General features: G+C 46.8%; 2 protein-coding genes across 2 annotated transcripts in view; both read left to right on the top strand.

The window, feature by feature from the left end:
- Window positions 1–1,494, top strand: part of LOC143293365 (polypeptide N-acetylgalactosaminyltransferase 11-like) — a 37,666-nt gene extending 36,172 nt beyond the window's left edge. Inside the window, exons 13-14 of the mRNA XM_076604170.1 lie at window positions 390–551; window positions 684–1,494. Coding sequence (XP_076460285.1) covers window positions 390–524 — 135 coding nt within the window. The 3' untranslated portion in view covers window positions 525–551; window positions 684–1,494. The remainder of the gene's footprint in view (window positions 1–389; window positions 552–683) is intronic.
- Window positions 1,495–3,429: 1,935 nt separating this feature from the next.
- On the top strand, window positions 3,430–7,404 carry LOC143293366 (uncharacterized). The gene is made up of 2 exons (XM_076604171.1): window positions 3,430–7,027; window positions 7,111–7,404. The coding sequence occupies exon 1, from the start codon at window positions 3,485–3,487 to the stop codon at window positions 4,013–4,015; it is 531 nt and encodes a 176-aa protein (XP_076460286.1). The 5' UTR covers window positions 3,430–3,484; the 3' UTR covers window positions 4,016–7,027; window positions 7,111–7,404.
- Window positions 7,405–17,666: the final 10,262 nt, after the last annotated feature.

Genomic DNA, 17,666 nt, shown 5'->3' with positions numbered 1-17,666 from the left:
AGGTGTGTGACACAGGGTGTGTGTGTTACAAGGTGTGTGACACAGGGTGTGTGTGTTACAAGGTGTGTGACACAGGGTGTGTGTGTTACATGGTGTGTGTGTTACATGGTGTGTGACACAGGGTGTGTGTGTTACATGGTGTGTGTGTTACATGGTGTGTGTGTTACAAGGTGTGTGACACAGGGTGTGTGTGTTACATGGTGTGTGTGTTACAAGGTGTGTGACACAGGGTGTGTGTGTTACAAGGTGTGTGACACAGGGTGTGTGTGTTACAGGGTGTGACACAGGATGTGTGTGTTACAAGGTGTGTGACACAGGGTGTGTGTGTTACATGGTGTGACACAGGGTGTGTGTGTTACAGGGTGTGACACAGGGTGTGTGTGTTACAGGGTGGCGTACAGGTGTTACAGAACCGAGGCACGGAGCAGTGTCTGACAGCCACAGGGGCAGAGCCAGGCTCCCAGCTGACGTCCTCTTCCTGCACACAGCACGCACTGCAACACTTCAGGCTGCTGCCTCTGTGACCACACACCACACACCATCACACACCAAACACCACACACCACACACACACCATCACACACCACACACCATCACACACCACACACCACACACCATACACCCACCATCACACACCACACACACACCATCACACACCACACACCACACACCATCACACACCATCACACACCAAACACCACACACCACACACCATCACACACCACACACCACACACCATCACACACCACACACCACACACACACCATCACACACCACACACCATCACACACCACACACCACCATCACACACCACACACCATCACACACCAAACACCACACACCACACACCATCACACACCACACACCACACACCATCACACACCACACACACACCACACACCATCACACACCACACACCATCACACACCAAACACCACACACCACACACACACCATCACACACCACACACCATCACACACCACACACCACACACACACCACACACCATCACACACCAAACACCACACACCACACACACACCATCACACACCACACACCATCGTACACCACACCCATCACACACCACACAAACCACACACCATACACCATCACACACCATCACACACCACACACCATCACACACCACACACCATCACACACCACACACCATCACACACCATCACACACCACACACCATCACACACCACACACCATCACACATCACACACCATCACACACCATCACACACACCATCACACACCACACACCATCACACACCACACACACCACACACCATCACACACCACCCACCATCACACACCAACCCACCATCACACACCACACACCATCACACACACCACACACCACCCACCATCACACACCAACCCACCATCACACACCACACACCATCACACACACCACACACCATCATGCACACCATCATACGCCACACGCCATGACACACATCACACACCATCACACATCACACACCATCACACACACATCACACACCATCACACACACCATCATACACACCATTATACACCACACACCATCACACACATCATCACACACACCATCACACACCACACACCATCACACACCACACACATCACACACCACCCACCACCACACACCAACCCACCATCACACACCACACACCATCACACACCACCCACCATCACACACCAACCCACCATCACACACCACACACCATCACACACCACACACACCATCACACACCAACACACCATCACACACCACACACCATCACACACCACACACACCATCACACACCATCACACACCACCCACCATCACACACCAACCCACCATCACACACCACACACCATCACACACATCACACACCATCACACACCATCACACACACCATCATACAGACCATTATACACCACACACCATCACACACACATCACACACCATCATACACACACTCTCCCTCTCTCCCTCTCTCTCTGTCTGTCTGTCTCTCTTTCCCTCCCTCGTGGTCACTCTCAAAGTGTCAACAAGTGCTTCCAGTGAAGACAGTTTGTTGCTGTGTGCAATAGAGGGGTCACGTGTTGAGGAACAGGTCAGGACCTTCACTGCTCGGTGCTGGTGCACCAGAGGGTCACGTGTTGAGGAACAGGTCAGGACCTTCACTGCTCGGTGCTGGTGCACCAGAGGGTCACGTGTTGAGGAACAGGTCCTTCACTGCTCGGTGCTGGTGCACCAGAGGGTCACGTGTTGAGGAACAGGTCCTTCACTGCTCGGTGCTGGTGCACCAGAGGGTCACGTGCTGGTGCACCAGAGGGTCACGTGTTGAGGAACAGGACCTTCACTGCTCGGTGCTGGTGCACCAGAGAGCTGGCAGATACTGTGCTGGAGTCTGGTGCTGTCAAATGGGGACTACAGTTTGCATCGTTAGAAGACTGGAAAAAGTCATTAAAACTTGATTTTGGGATCAGGGAAATGAAATTAACACCATTTCAGATTAAGGCATGCCAAAATATCAGGGTCACAAAGAGCGTTTTAACAAAGGTGGGTGTTATGCACAATGAGAAGTGTTCCATTGTGATTGTGAAAAAGATTGAATGGAGCATTTTGACCTGCTGTGGTTCTGCACCTCTTCACAGTTGTGGGGCACCTTGAAGGTCAGAAAGAGGTCATCACTGGATGAGGGGCACCTTGAAGGTCAGAAAGAGGTCATCACTGGATGAGGGGCACCTTGAAGGTCAGAAAGAGGTCATCACTGAATGAGGGGCACCTTGAAGGTCAGAAAGAGGTCATCACTGGATGAGGGGCACCTTGAAGGTCAGAAAGAGGTCATCACTGGATGAGGGGCACCTTGAAGGTCAGAAAGAGGTCATCACTGGATGAGGGGCACCTTGAAGGTCAGAAAGAGGTCATCACTGGATGAGGGGCACCTTGAAGGTCAGAAAGAGGTCATCACTGGATGAGGGGCACCTTGAAGGTCAGAAAGAGGTCATCACTGGATGAAGACTCAAATTTAATCAGGAACTCTGGACATGGTCAACATGTGATAATAGATTATATTTTTGATGAAATTGTTTTTTATGCATAACTCTTTTTTTTTTGCTAGAACATGCAGACCTAAGTGACAATGTTAAACGTGGAAATTCTACATATTCTGTGGAGAGAAAGGTGGGTACTCTGTTAGAATGTGGTTCCACTGAGAAACATTAAACATTGACACATGTAGAAAATAAAAGGAAAGAAGAAGTATACATATAAAATGTGTGTAGATATATGGAATGTTTGAAACATGTCATGCAATATTTCATGTCCATTTTATTCTTGTCAACTGTGCATTGAATTTGACAAATTGACCTTGACCTTGTGTATCATGAAGATGTGGTTCCATTAGTGCCTGATAGAAAAAAAAGGGAAAAAAGGAAAATAATTAGAGACATTGACAGTCACTTCAGTTGTGATGTCATTGTAGGGTCAGTGGCCACACTGGCCATGGGTGGACTGCTGGGGAAGGGGTCAGTGGCCACACTGGCCATGGGTGGACTGTTGGGGAAGGGGTCAGTGGCCACACTGGCCATGGATGGACTGCTGGGGAAGGGGTCAGTGGCCACACTGGCCATGGGTGGACTGTTGGGGAAGGGGTCAGTGGCCACACTGGCCATGGGTGGACTGTTGGGGAAGGGGTCAGTGGCCACACTGGCCATGGGTGGACTGTTGGGGAAGGGGTCAGTGGCCACACTGGCCATGGGTGGACTGCTGGGGAAGGGGTCAGTGGCCACACTGGCCATGGGTGGACTGTTGGGGAAGGGGTCAGTGGCCACACTGGCCATGGGTGGACTGTTGGGGAAGGGGTCAGTGGCCACACTGGCCATGGGTGGACTGTTGGGGAAGGGGTCAGTGGCCACACTGGCCATGGGTGGACTGCTGGGGAAGGGGTCAGTGGCCACACTGGCCATGGGGGACACAACACATACTGTTGTTGAGGTGTGGATGTTGGGGGGACACAACACATACTGTTGTTGAGGTGTGGATGTTGGGGGGACACAACACATACTGTTGTTGAGGTGTGGATGTTGGGGGGACACAACACATACTGTTGTTGAGGTGTGGATGTTGGGGGGACACAACACATACTGTTGTTGAGGTGTGGATGTTAGGGGGACACAACACATACATATTGCTGTCAAAGTGTGGAGTGGGAATAAATGATGTAACACTTGTTATTATTTTGGGGAGATGAAATGCTGGTCATTATTTTGAGTGAGACTGCATGATAAAGTACTGGTCATTATTTTGAATGAAACCAGATGACAGTTTACAGCAACGCTCATTTTGAGTGGATTAATGGAATTTAGAAATGACAATGATTGTGGTAGAATGACGAGTGATGAAGTTGTATTTGTGTTTGTGCAACAGAATCATGAAAAGAAATTAACTGTGGTCATCTTTCTGTACATGACAGAATCACAGAGAGTGATGAAAAAGAAAGCTGGTTATCATCGGGAACACGGGAATGCTGACATCAGTGTTATAATTGAGAATGTGGGAATGCTGACATCAGTGTTATTATTGGGAATGTGGAAATGCTGACATCACTGACATCAGCGTTATCACTGGAAATGTGGGAATGCTGACATCAGTGTTAGGGAATGTGGGAATGCTGACATCAGTGTTATCATTGGGAATGTGGGAATGCTGACATCAGCGTTATCATTGGGAATGTGGGAATGCTGACATCACTGACATCAGTGTTATCATTGGAAATGTTGGAATGCTGACATCAGTGTTAGGGAATGTGGGAATGCTGACATCAGTGTTATCGGGAATGTGGAAATGCTGACATCAGTGTTATCATCGGGAATGTGGAAATGCTGACATAAGTGTTATCATCGGGAATGTGGGAATGCTGACATCAGCGTTAGGGAATGCGGGAATGCTGACATCAGCGTTATGACAGGGAGTGTAGGGATTCTGAGGTCAGCGTTATGACAGGGAGTGTAGGGATTCTGGGGTCAGCGTTATGACAGGGAGTGTAGGGATTCTGAGGTCAGCGTTATGACAGGGAGTGTAGGGATTCTGAGGTCAGCGTTATGACAGGGAGTGTAGGGATTCTGAGGTCAGTGTTATGACAGGGAGTGTAGGGATTCTGAGGTCAGTGTTATGACAGGGAGTGTAGGGATTCTGAGGTCAGCGTTATGACAGGGAGTGTAGGGATTCTGAGGTCAGTGTTATGACAGGGAGTGTAGGGATTCTGAGGTCAGCGTTATGACAGGAAGTGTAGGGATTCTGATGTCAGTGTTATGACAGGGAGTGTAGGGATTCTGAGGTCAGCGTTATGACAGGGAGTGTAGGGATTCTGAGGTCAGCGTTATGACAGGGAGTGTAGGGATTCTGAGGTCAGCGTTATGACAGGGAGTGTAGGGATTCTGAGGTCAGTGTTATGACAGGGAGTGTAGGGATTCTGAGGTCATCGCTATGACAGGGAATAGTGCAGTCAGAGGAACAGTTGGGGGAGGAAGATTCTCAGTGTTTTCACACAGCCATTGCTGATGGTTACTGCTTTCACCTGTTTTCTCGACGCCTGCTGTACAAGACTGTATGCACTGACTGCTTGTCAAAGTAGGGACACACGAGCTGAACAACACATTTTATCATGATGAAAATCTCACGGATATTATTGGTCCTTTTTTTATTTCTGTACATTTTTTTAAGCATTCTGCTGCACTGCATGTTATCCTTTATATTTGTTACTGTTACTGTTGTTGATGTATACCACAGTGGGAAAAAGAGTGTGGATCCATGAGGGCCTGCTGTCAGCGTAGCCATGCCCCAGGGAGGTTGTCACATCAGGCCCCACACCACAGGTGTTACAGGTGTGGGTGTTGTACTACTGCTGTCAGCATAGCCATGCCCCAGGGAGGTTGTCACATCAGGCCCCACACCACAGGTGTTACAGGTGTGGGTGCTGTACTACTGCTGTCAGCGTAGCCATGCCCCAGGGAGGTTGTCACATCAGGCCCCACACCACAGGTGTTACAGGTGTGGGTGTTGTACTACTGCTGTCAGCGTAGCCATGCCCCAGGGAGGTTGTCATATCAGGCCCCACACCACAGGTGTTACAGGTGTGGGTGCTGTACTACTGCTGTCAGCGTAGCCATGCCCCAGGGAGGTTGTCACATCAGGCCCCACACCACAGGTGTTACAGGTGTGGGTGCTGTACTACTGCTGTCAGCATAGCCATGCCCCAGGGAGGTTGTCACATCAGGCCCCACACCACAGGTGTTACAGGTGTGGGTGCTGTACTACTGCTGTCAGCGTAGCCATGCCCCAGGGAGGTTGTCACATCAGGCCCCACACCACAGGTGTTACAGGTGTGGGTGCTGTACTACTGCTGTCAGCGTAGCCATGCCCCAGGGAGGTTGTCACATCAGGCCCCACACCACAGGTGTTACAGGTGTGGGTGCTGTACTACTGCTGTCAGCGTAGCCATGCCCCAGGGAGGTTGTCAGATCAGGCCCCACACCACAGGTGTTACAGGTGTGGGTGCTGTACTACTGCTGTCAGCATAGCCATGCCCCAGGGAGGTTGTCACATCAGGCCCCACACCACAGGTGTTACAGGTGTGGGTGCTGTACTACTGCTGTCAGCGTAGCCATGCCCCAGGGAGGTTGTCACATCAGGCCCCACACCACAGGTGTTACAGGTGTGGGTGCTGTACTACTGCTGTCAGCATAGCCATGCCCCAGGGAGGTTGTCACATCAGGCCCCACACCACAGGTGTTACAGGTGTGGGTGCTGTACTACTGCTGTCAGCGTAGCCATGCCCCAGGGAGGTTGTCACATCAGGCCCCACACCACAGGTGTTACAGGTGTGGGTGTTGTACTACTGCTGTCAGCGTAGCCATGCCCCAGGGAGGTTGTCACATCAGGCCCCACACCACAGGTGTTACAGGTGTGGGTGCTGTACTACTGCTGTCAGCATAGCCATGCCCCAGGGAGGTTGTCACATCAGGCCCCACACCACAGGTGTTACAGGTGTGGGTGCTGTACTACTGCTGTCAGCGTAGCCATGCCCCAGGGAGGTTGTCACATCAGGCCCCACACCACAGGTGTTACAGGTGTGGGTGTTGTACTACTGCTGTCAGCGTAGCCATGCCCCAGGGAGGTTGTCACATCAGGCCCCACACCACAGGTGTTACAGGTGTGGGTGTTGTACTACTGCTGTCAGCGTAGCCATGCCCCAGGGAGGTTGTCACATCAGGCCCCACACCACAGGTGTTACAGGTGTGGGTGCTGTACTACTGCTGTCAGCATAGCCATGCCCCAGGGAGGTTGTCACATCAGGCCCCACACCACAGGTGTTACAGGTGTGGGTGCTGTACTACTGCTGTCAGCGTAGCCATGCCCCAGGGAGGTTGTCAGATCAGGCCCCACACCACAGGTGTTACAGGTGTGGGTGCTGTACTACTGCTGTCAGCGTAGCCATGCCCCAGGGAGGTTGTCACATCAGGCCCCACACCACAGGTGTTACAGGTGTGGGTGCTGTACTACTGCTGTCAGCATAGCCATGCCCCAGGGAGGTTGTCACATCAGGCCCCACACCACAGGTGTTACAGGTGTGGGTGCTGTACTACTGCTGTCAGCGTAGCCATGCCCCAGGGAGGTTGTCACATCAGGCCCCACACCACAGGTGTTACAGGTGTGGGTGTTGTACTACTGCTGTCAGCGTAGCCATGCCCCAGGGAGGTTGTCACATCAGGCCCCACACCACAGGTGTTACAGGTGTGGGTGTTGTACTACTGCTGTCAGCGTAGCCATGCCCCAGGGAGGTTGTCACATCAGGCCCCACACCACAGGTGTTACAGGTGTGGGTGTTGTACTACTGCTGTCAGCGTAGCCATGCCCCAGGGAGGTTGTCACATCAGGCCCCACACCACAGGTGTTACAGGTGTGGGTGCTGTACTACTGCTGTCAGCGTAGCCATGCCCCAGGGAGGTTGTCACATCAGGCCCCACACCACAGGTGTTACAGGTGTGGGTGCTGTACTACTGCTGTCAGCGTAGCCATGCCCCAGGGAGGTTGTCATATCAGGCGTGTTGTGGGTACTGCACTACTGCTGTCAGCGTAGCTGGGTGTGGGGTTTCTGGGAGTGATGTCCTCAGCATGGCCTTATCTTATTTCACCTAAGGAGCTAAATGGTCAGATAATGTGTCGTGAACTGTTCTGTAGATTTATGTTCATGTGATTGATTTTTTTGGGGGGGGGTTTTGTTGTTGTTTTTTTGTTGGTTTTTTTTTCATGTACATGGCAAATTTGTGTTTAACGCAGTTGGACATTGTGTAGTTGGGCAATCCTGATATGGCCCTGTGCGGTTGGCTGGACTATAAGCAACAATAATAATACTGTTGTTTGATGTGGTCATGTTGGTGGTCAGTACTGTGATCAGCCAGGTGCTGGTGCTGGTGCTGGTGGTGGTGTAACTTGTGTTCAGCCCCAGTGGGCCATTGATCAAGATGTCACTGACTCAAAGTAAACACAATGCATGGTGCAGATCATGAAGTCACTGACTCCAAGCAAACACAATGCACGGTGCAGATCACGATGTCACTGACTCCAAGCAAACACAATGCACGGTGCAGATCACGATGTCACTGACTCCAAGCAAACACAATGCACGGTGCAGATCACGATGTCACTGACTCCAAGCAAACACAATGCACGGTGCAGATCACGATGTCACTGACTCAAAGCAAACACAATGCACGGTGCAGATCATGATGTCACTGACTCAAAGCAAACACAATGCACGGTGCAGATCACGATGTCACTGACTCAAAGCAAACACAATGCACGGTGCAGATCACGATGTCACTGACTCCAAGCAAACACAATGCATGGTGCAGATCAAGATGTCACTGACTCCAAGCAAACACAATGCACGGTGCAGATCATGATGTCACTGACTCCAAGCAAACACAATGCACGGTGCAGATCACGATGTCACTGACTCCAAGCAAACACAATGCACGGTGCAGATCATGATGTCACTGACTCAAAGCAAACACAATGCACGGTGCAGATCACGATGTCACTGACTCCAAGCAAACACAATGCACGGTGCATTTCCATAAGTGCTCATCAATCCACCCTGACACACCAACCTGTTCCCTGACCTTGTGCTGCTGATAAAGGTCATTTTCTGGGTCATTAGTCAGGCAGAAAAACCCAGCTGAAGAGGAGGAAGTGGGTGACGGCTTGTTCTATTTTGGGTTCTGTATTGTACTGCAGTTCTTTTGTATGTGTGCTGTTGCTCTCAACACTGAAGTATAATCTGTTCTTAGTTCTGTTTTCTCTAGTCTCTTTATGTGTGCCATTTCACTGTGTGTGTGTGTGTGCATGAGTGAATGTGTGTTTGTGTGTGTGTGCATGTGTGTGTTTGAGTGTTTAAGAATGTGTGTGTGTGCGAGTGACAGTGTGTATGTATGTGTTTGAAGGTGTGCAAGTGCGTGTATATATGCATGTGTGTGTGTGTGTGAGAGAGAGTGTGAATGTGTGTGTGTGAGTGAGAGAGTCTGTGAATGTGTGTGTGTGTGTGTGTGTGTGAAGGTGGAACAGTAAGTAGTACTGCAGTGATGATGCTTCACACAGGAGTGGTGTGCTGTGGGCGGTGTGCTTCATGGGCCTTCTGTGTCAGGTCTTTCTGCACCGTGTAATACACATTGTTCTCTGCTGCACAACACACACATCTAGTCTTTCTGCACTGTGTAATACACATTGTTCTCTGCTGCACAACACACACATTACCTAGTATTTCTGCATTGTGAAATGCACATTGTCCTGCTGCACAACACATACTAACTCATCTCTCTGCGCTGCACAACACACGCATACCTAGTCTTTCTGTACTGCACAATCCACACGCACACGCATGGTCTTTTTCTTGCAAATGCACAAGAACATGTGCTTGTTTCTGCTTCCCTTCGTGAATTTTCAGATCTGGTTATCTTAAAAACAGCAAACTTTTTTTTTTCTTTTTTAGTTTCCCAGAACAAGAATATTCTTAACATTACTTTCATTAATGGATGCTTTATTTTTTTTTCTTGTATTGAAAGGATTCAGCAAACCAACCACAATTACAGCCCAGAAGTGTGTGCACCTGAAGAAAAATCCTCAGTGTCAGCTCTGTATTAATAAGTAAAAAAAAAAAAAAAGTTTGTCACAAGCCATACATCAGCTGAAAAAGGTGAATTCCCTACAGTTTGCCCCATGGACAATTCCCCTTACTCCACTTCGGAATGTTTCGTCCACAACTTTGATAACCTAACACCTGTGGTCTTGCCCAGTTAAATTGCTCATGGAAGTATATGCATCAGATATTCATCAGCTATTTTCTAATGATCGTGCTTTGACTTGGATGTACACGTTTGTTATGATGGTGATGTGTACATGTACATGCAATTCCTTTCATATAAAAGAATGCATTTTGATATTCATATGGTACTGCTTATGTGTGCATGCTGTGGCAAAATGATTTTAAAATACACAGCTGAAATTTTTGCTTGGGTTTTGGAATTTCTTCACATCAGATACTCTGCTTGGCTGCATGGACACGACTGTCGTCATGTCTGTCTGTCTGTCTTTTCCAGTCTAACTACTGCTGTACTATATCCAGATCACCGTCACCAAACCAACCAGTGAGTCACTACTGCTGTACTATATCCAGATCACCGTCACCAAACCAACCAGTGAGTCTAACTACTGCTGTACTATATCCAAATCACCGTCACCAAACCAACCAGTGAGTCTAACTACTGCTGTACTATATCCAGATCACCGTCACCAAACCAACCAGTGAGTCTAACTACTGCTGTACTATATCCAGATCACCGTCACCAAACCAACCAGTGAGTCACTACTGCTGTACTATATCCAGATCACCGTCACCAAACCAACCATTGAGTCTAACTACTGCTGTACTATATCCAAATCACCGTCACCAAACCAACCATTGAGTCTAACTACTGCTGTACTATATCCAGATCACCGTCACCAAACCAACCAGTGAGTCTAACTACTGCTGTACTATATCCAAATCACCGTCACCAAACCAACCAGTGAGTCTAACTACTGCTGTACTATATCCAGATCACCGTCACCAAACCAACCATTGAGTCTAACTACTGCTGTACTATATCCAGATCACCGTCACCAAACCAACCATTGAGTCTAACTACTGCTGTACTATATCCAGATCACCGTCACCAAACCAACCAGTGAGTCTAACTACTGCTGTACTATATCCAGATCACCGTCACCAAACCAACCAGTGAGTCTAACTACTGCTGTACTATATCCAGATCACCGTCACCAAACCAACCATTGAGTCTAACTACTGCTGTACTATATCCAGATCACCGTCACCAAACCAACTATTGAGTCACTACTGCTGTACTATATCCAGATCACCGTCACCAAACCAACCATTGAGTCTAACTACTGCTGTACTATATCCAAATCACCGTCACCAAACCAACCATTGAGTCTAACTACTGCTGTACTATATCCAGATCACCGTCACCAAACCAACCAGTGAGTCTAACTACTGCTGTACTATATCCAAATCACCGTCACCAAACCAACCAGTGAGTCACTACTGCTGTACTGTATCCAGATCACCGTCACCAAACCAACCAGTGAGTCACTACTGCTGTACTATATCCAGATCACCGTCACCAAACCAACTATTGAGTCACTACTGCTGTACTATATCCAAATCACCGTCACCAAACCAACCAGTGAGTCTAACTACTGCTGTACTATATCCAAATCACCGTCACCAAACCAACCAGTGAGTCTAACTACTGCTGTACTATATCCAGATCACCGTCACCAAACCAACCAGTGAGTCTAACTACTGCTGTACTATATCCAGATCACCGTCACCAAACCAACCAGTGAGTCTAACTACTGCTGTACTATATCCAGATCACCGTCACCAAACCAACCAGTGAGTCTAACTACTGCTGTACTATATCCAGATCACCGTCACCAAACCAACCAGTGAGTCTAACTACTGCTGTACTATATCCAGATCACCGTCACCAAACCAACCAGTGAGTCTAACTACTGCTGTACTATATCCAAATCACCGTCACCAAACCAACCATTGAGTCTAACTACTGCTGTACTATATCCAGATCACCGTCACCAAACCAACCAGTGAGTCACTACTGCTGTACTATATCCAAATCACCGTCACCAAACCAACCAGTGAGTCTAACTACTGCTGTACTATATCCAGATCACCGTCACCAAACCAACCATTGAGTCTAACTACTGCTGTACTATATCCAGATCACCGTCACCAAACCAACCATTGAGTCTAACTACTGCTGTACTATATCCAAATCACCGTCACCAAACCAACCATTGAGTCACTACTGCTGTACTATATCCAAATCACCGTCACCAAACCAACCAGTGAGTCTAACTACTGCTGTACTATATCCAGATCACCGTCACCAAACCAACCAGTGAGTCTAACTACTGCTGTACTATATCCAAATCACCGTCACCAAACCAACCAGTGAGTCTAACTACTGCTGTACTATATCCAGATCACCGTCACCAAACCAACCAGTGAGTCTAACTACTGCTGTACTATATCCAGATCACCGTCACCAAACCAACCAGTGAGTCTAACTACTGCTGTACTATATCCAAATCACCGTCACCAAACCAACCAGTGAGAATGACCAGTGCAGACTATGAAAATCCAGTGAAGAAGTGCACACAGTCAGTGACTGTGTTGTTGTTTGATGTTGAAATGGTCAAACTGCTTTCATCACACACAAAAGGTTATCTTCTCTGTCTCTGATCATTATCATACAGACTGTGCATGCACACAGGAACACCATTCTCATCACTGCAGCAGTTTTCTTCCACATTTGTGGACTGTGGATCTCCATGTTCCCTGTTCAGAAGCAGACTTTTACCTGCTATAATGTGTGAAATTGCGCATGTAATTTTACGCATGCTCCCTTTATTTGTCAGCCATACTCTGTTGTGATGAGGATGTATTGTGGGATATGTTTGTGTTTCTTTAAAGTGACATGTTGACAGGAATTAGATCATCTTTCAGGTCTGATGGATGTGTCAACACAATGGCTGTTAGTGGAGGTACCCACAGGACTGTGTCAACACAATGGCCATTAGTGGAGGCACCCACAGGACTGTGTCAACACAATGGCCATTAGTGGAGGCACCCACAGGACTGTGTCAACACAATGCCTGTTAGTGGAGGCACCCACAGGACTGTGTCAACACAATGGCCATTAGTGGAGGCACCCACAGGACTGTGTCAACACAATGCCTGTTAGTGGAGGCACCCACAGGACTGTGTCAACACAATGCCTGTTAGTGGAGACTCCCACAGGACTGTGTCAACACAATGGCCATTAGTGGAGGCACCCACAGGACTGTGTCAACACAATGGCCGTTAGTGGAGGCACCCACAGGACTGTGTCAACACAATGGCCATTAGTGGAGGCACCCACAGGACTGTGTCAACACAATGCCTGTTAGTGGAGGCACCCACAGGACTGTGTCAACACAATGCCTGTTAGTGGAGGCACCCACAGGACTGTGTCAACACAATGGCCGTTAGTGGAGGCACCCACAGGACTGTGTCAACACAATGGCCATTAGTGGAGGCACCCACAGGACTGTGTCAACACAATGCCTGTTTGTGGAGGCACCCACAGGACTGTGTCAACACAATGCCTGTTAGTGGAGGCACCCACAGGACTGTGTCAACACAATGGCCGTTAGTGGAGGCACCCACAGGACTGTGTCAACACAATGGCTGTTAGTGGAGACACCCACAGGACTGTGTCAACACAATGGCTGTTAGTGGAGGCACCCACAGGACTGTGTCAACACAATGGCCATTAGTGGAGGCACCCACAGGACTGTGTCAACACAATGGCCGTTAGTGGAGGCACCCACAGGACTGTGTCAACACAATGGCCATTAGTGGAGGCACCCACAGGACTGTGTCAACACAATGGCCGTTAGTGGAGGCACCAACACAATGGCTGTTAGTGGAGGCACCCACAGGACTGAGCTCAAGCCTACTCCAAGTTGGAACAAATCTCCTTCCTTCCCCCACACCAGCTTGTGCCAGGATTCAAACACACACTTATCACACTAAAGTCCAATGTTCTAACCACTTGGCTGTTGGGTCATCATGGCAGTCATTTGTCTGACTCAATCCTTTTAAGGCAGTGGTGACAGTCATTTGTCTGACTCAATCCTTTTAAGGCAGTGGTGACAGTCATTTGTCTGACTCAGTCCTTATAAGGCAGTGGTGACAGTAGTTTGTCTGACTCAATCCTCATAAGGCAGTGGTGACAGTCATTTGTAAGACAATCCATATAAGGCAGTGGTGACATTTGTTTGTAAGACTCAATCCTTATAAGGCAGTGGTGAGTCATTTGTAAGACCCTTATAAGGCAGTGGTGACAGTTGTTTGTAAGACTCAATCCTTATAAGGCAGTGGTGACATTTGTTTGTAAGACTCAATCCTTATAAGGCAGTGGTGACAGTCAATTTTGAGACCCTTATAAGGCAGTGGTGGCAGTTGTTTGTAAGACTTAATCCTTATAAGGCAGTGGTGACAGTCATTTGTGAGACCTTTATAAGGCAGTGGTGACAGTCGTTTGTAAGACCCTTAAAAGGCAGTGGTGACAGTCGTTTGTAAGACCCTTAAAAGGCAGTGCTGACAGTCGTTTGTAAGACCCTTATAAGGCAGTGGTGACAGTCATTTGTAAGACCCTTATAAGGCAGTGGTGACAGTCGTTTGTAAGACTCAATTCTCTTACACAACACCATCACAACCGTCACTTTTTCACTCATTTATTGATCTCACACATAAGGACCACGTCCTTCATCCAAGCAAAGCACACTTCTGTTTCTTTCCAATGTGATAACCAAACATGTAACATAACACAACATAAGAAAACCAGCACACATCTAATGGTGCTTTTCTCTTGTTGTTCAAAGCACTTCTGGACAATACACACTTAAAAATATACATAACTTCAAACAGTAAAATAGTAACATACAACTCCCTTAACATTAATATATACTAAACTGCGCAGACATATACGAAAGTGCATACATACACCCACACATATATACTCAACTACAGTACACACATATACACAAAAACGGGACACAGAGTCGATATTTTACGGCCCCTGTCTCTGAAGACACACATGTCAGTCATGTGACTGACACATGACTCAACACATCTCAGTCATGTGACTGACACATGACTCAACAATGACACAAAACACCTCATTCATGTGACTGACACAACAGACCTGTCATACAACGATGGACATCATCAGTCCCGTCATCAAAAGCCAATTTAAAAACACATGTCAACAACACAATTTCTAACTGAGATACTACATACCAGACTTGTCAATCACACAATTTATAACACATACTACATACCAGACTTGTCAATCACACAATTTATAACAGATACTACATATCATACCAGACTTGTCAATTACACAATTTATAACACATACTACATACCAGACTTGTCAATCACACAATTTATAACACATACTACATACCAGACTTGTCAATCACAAAATTATAACAGATACTACATATCATACCAGACTTGTCAATTACACAATTTATAACACATACTACATACCAGACTTGTCAATCACACAATTTATAAGTATATAACACATACTACATACCAGACTTGTCAATCACACAAGTTATAACAGATACGACATACCAGACTTGTCAATCACACAATTTATAACAGATACGACATACCAGACTTGTCGACCACACAATTTATAAGTTATAACAGATACTACATACCAGACTTGTCAATCACACAATTTATAAGTTATAACAGATACTACATACCAGACTCAAAATAAAATGAGAAGAATGGAAGACTGCTGAATCAAAAAAAATTTCAAAAGAATATAATAATTATATAAGTAAAAACTAAACACAGATAGTAAAATACTTAAATGGCACAGGACTAAAAGAAAAGTTAAATGCAGACAAAATAGATAAGAGACAGAGGAGAGAAACAGGACAGCTTTCAAAACAAAACCAGAGAAACAGGACAGCTTTCAAAACAAAATCAGAGAAACAGGACAGCTTTCAAAACAAAACCAGAGAAACAGGACAGCTTTCAAAACAAAATCAGAGAAACAGGACAGCTTTCAAAACAAAACCAGAGAAACAGAACAGCTTTCAAAACAAAATCAGAGAAACAGAACAGCTTTCAAAACAGAACCAGAGAAACAGGACAGCTTTCAAAACAAAACCAGAGAAACAGGACAGCTTAAACAAAACCAGAGAAACAGGACAGCTTTCAAAACAGAACCAGAGAAACAGGACAGCTTTCAAAACAAAAGCAGAGAAACAGGACAGCTTTCAAAACAAAACCAGAGAAACAGGACAGCTTTCAAAACAAAACCAGAGAAACAGGACAGATTAAACAAAAGCAGAGAAACAGAACAGCTTTCAATTATAATTCAAAACAAAACCAGAGAAACAGGACAGCTTAAACAAAAGCAGAGAAACAGAACAGCTTTCAAAACAAAACCAGAGAAACAGGACAGCTTAAACAAAAGCAGAGAAACAGGACAGCTTTCAAAACAAAACCAGAGAAACAGGACAGCTTTCAAAACAAAACCAGAGAAACTGGACAGCTTTCAAAACAAAACCAGAGAAACAGGACAGCTTTCAAAACAAAACCAGAGAAACAGGACAGCTTTCAAAACAAAACCAGAGAAACTGGACAGCTTTCAAAACAAAACCAGAGAAACAGGACAGCTTAAACAAAACCAGAGAAACAGAACAGCTTTCAAAACAAAAGCAGAGAAACAGAACAGCTTTCAAAACAAAAGCAGAGAAACAGAACAGCTTTCAAAACAAAACCAGAGAAACAGGACAGCTTTCAAAACAAAACCAGAGAAACAGGACAGCTTTCAAAACAAAAGCAGAGAAACAGGACAGCTTTCAAAACAAAAGCAGAGACAGAACAGCATTTAAAACAAAGCATACCTGACCAGAATAACTAGACAAAAGCTGTGTGAGGGACACCCAATTCCTGCAGTCTTTGGAATACATGTCATCAACAATCAACAAGTATACTGTCTGCATTCTCTTCAGCGATACACACAAGTCTGTTGTCACTGTTGACACCAGGTGTCCTGTTGTGGGTTTAAAACAATTTCCAGTAGACATCATCTGTCACACTTTTCTTCACACATTTCTCTTTCTGCATCACCCCAACCAGTGAAAAGAAAATCCAACATCAGATCTACTGGAGGTTAACAAGAGACCTTCCACCTTATTGGCCTGTAACCCCCCCCCCCCCCCCACCCCCCTCCCCCTTCCTCCCGCCTCAACAAGATCATTCTGACACTGAGCAAAACATACTGACTCACAGTGTGCTGCATGGACCATCCTACTTTACTTCCTCCCCTACACACACACACGACTGACGACAGAACTAAAGAGGACAAGACAGACAATGTTGATGCCCTGCTCAAGCGCGTTTCTCTTGATTCGAGTTTCATTTTTGCATAACCCAACAGCTGCACTGTGTTACTTTGTT

This window comes from Babylonia areolata, chromosome 19 (assembly GCF_041734735.1).
Source record: "Babylonia areolata isolate BAREFJ2019XMU chromosome 19, ASM4173473v1, whole genome shotgun sequence".
NCBI lineage: Eukaryota > Metazoa > Mollusca > Gastropoda > Neogastropoda > Buccinidae > Babylonia > Babylonia areolata.
This window is presented reverse-complemented; position numbering and strand designations above follow the sequence as displayed.

Bases quoted from the DNA above. Each gene is read 5' to 3' on its own strand.
- LOC143293366 (XM_076604171.1), top strand. From the start codon at position 3,485: ATGGGTGGACTGCTGGGGAAGGGGTCAGTGGCCACACTGGCCATGGGT.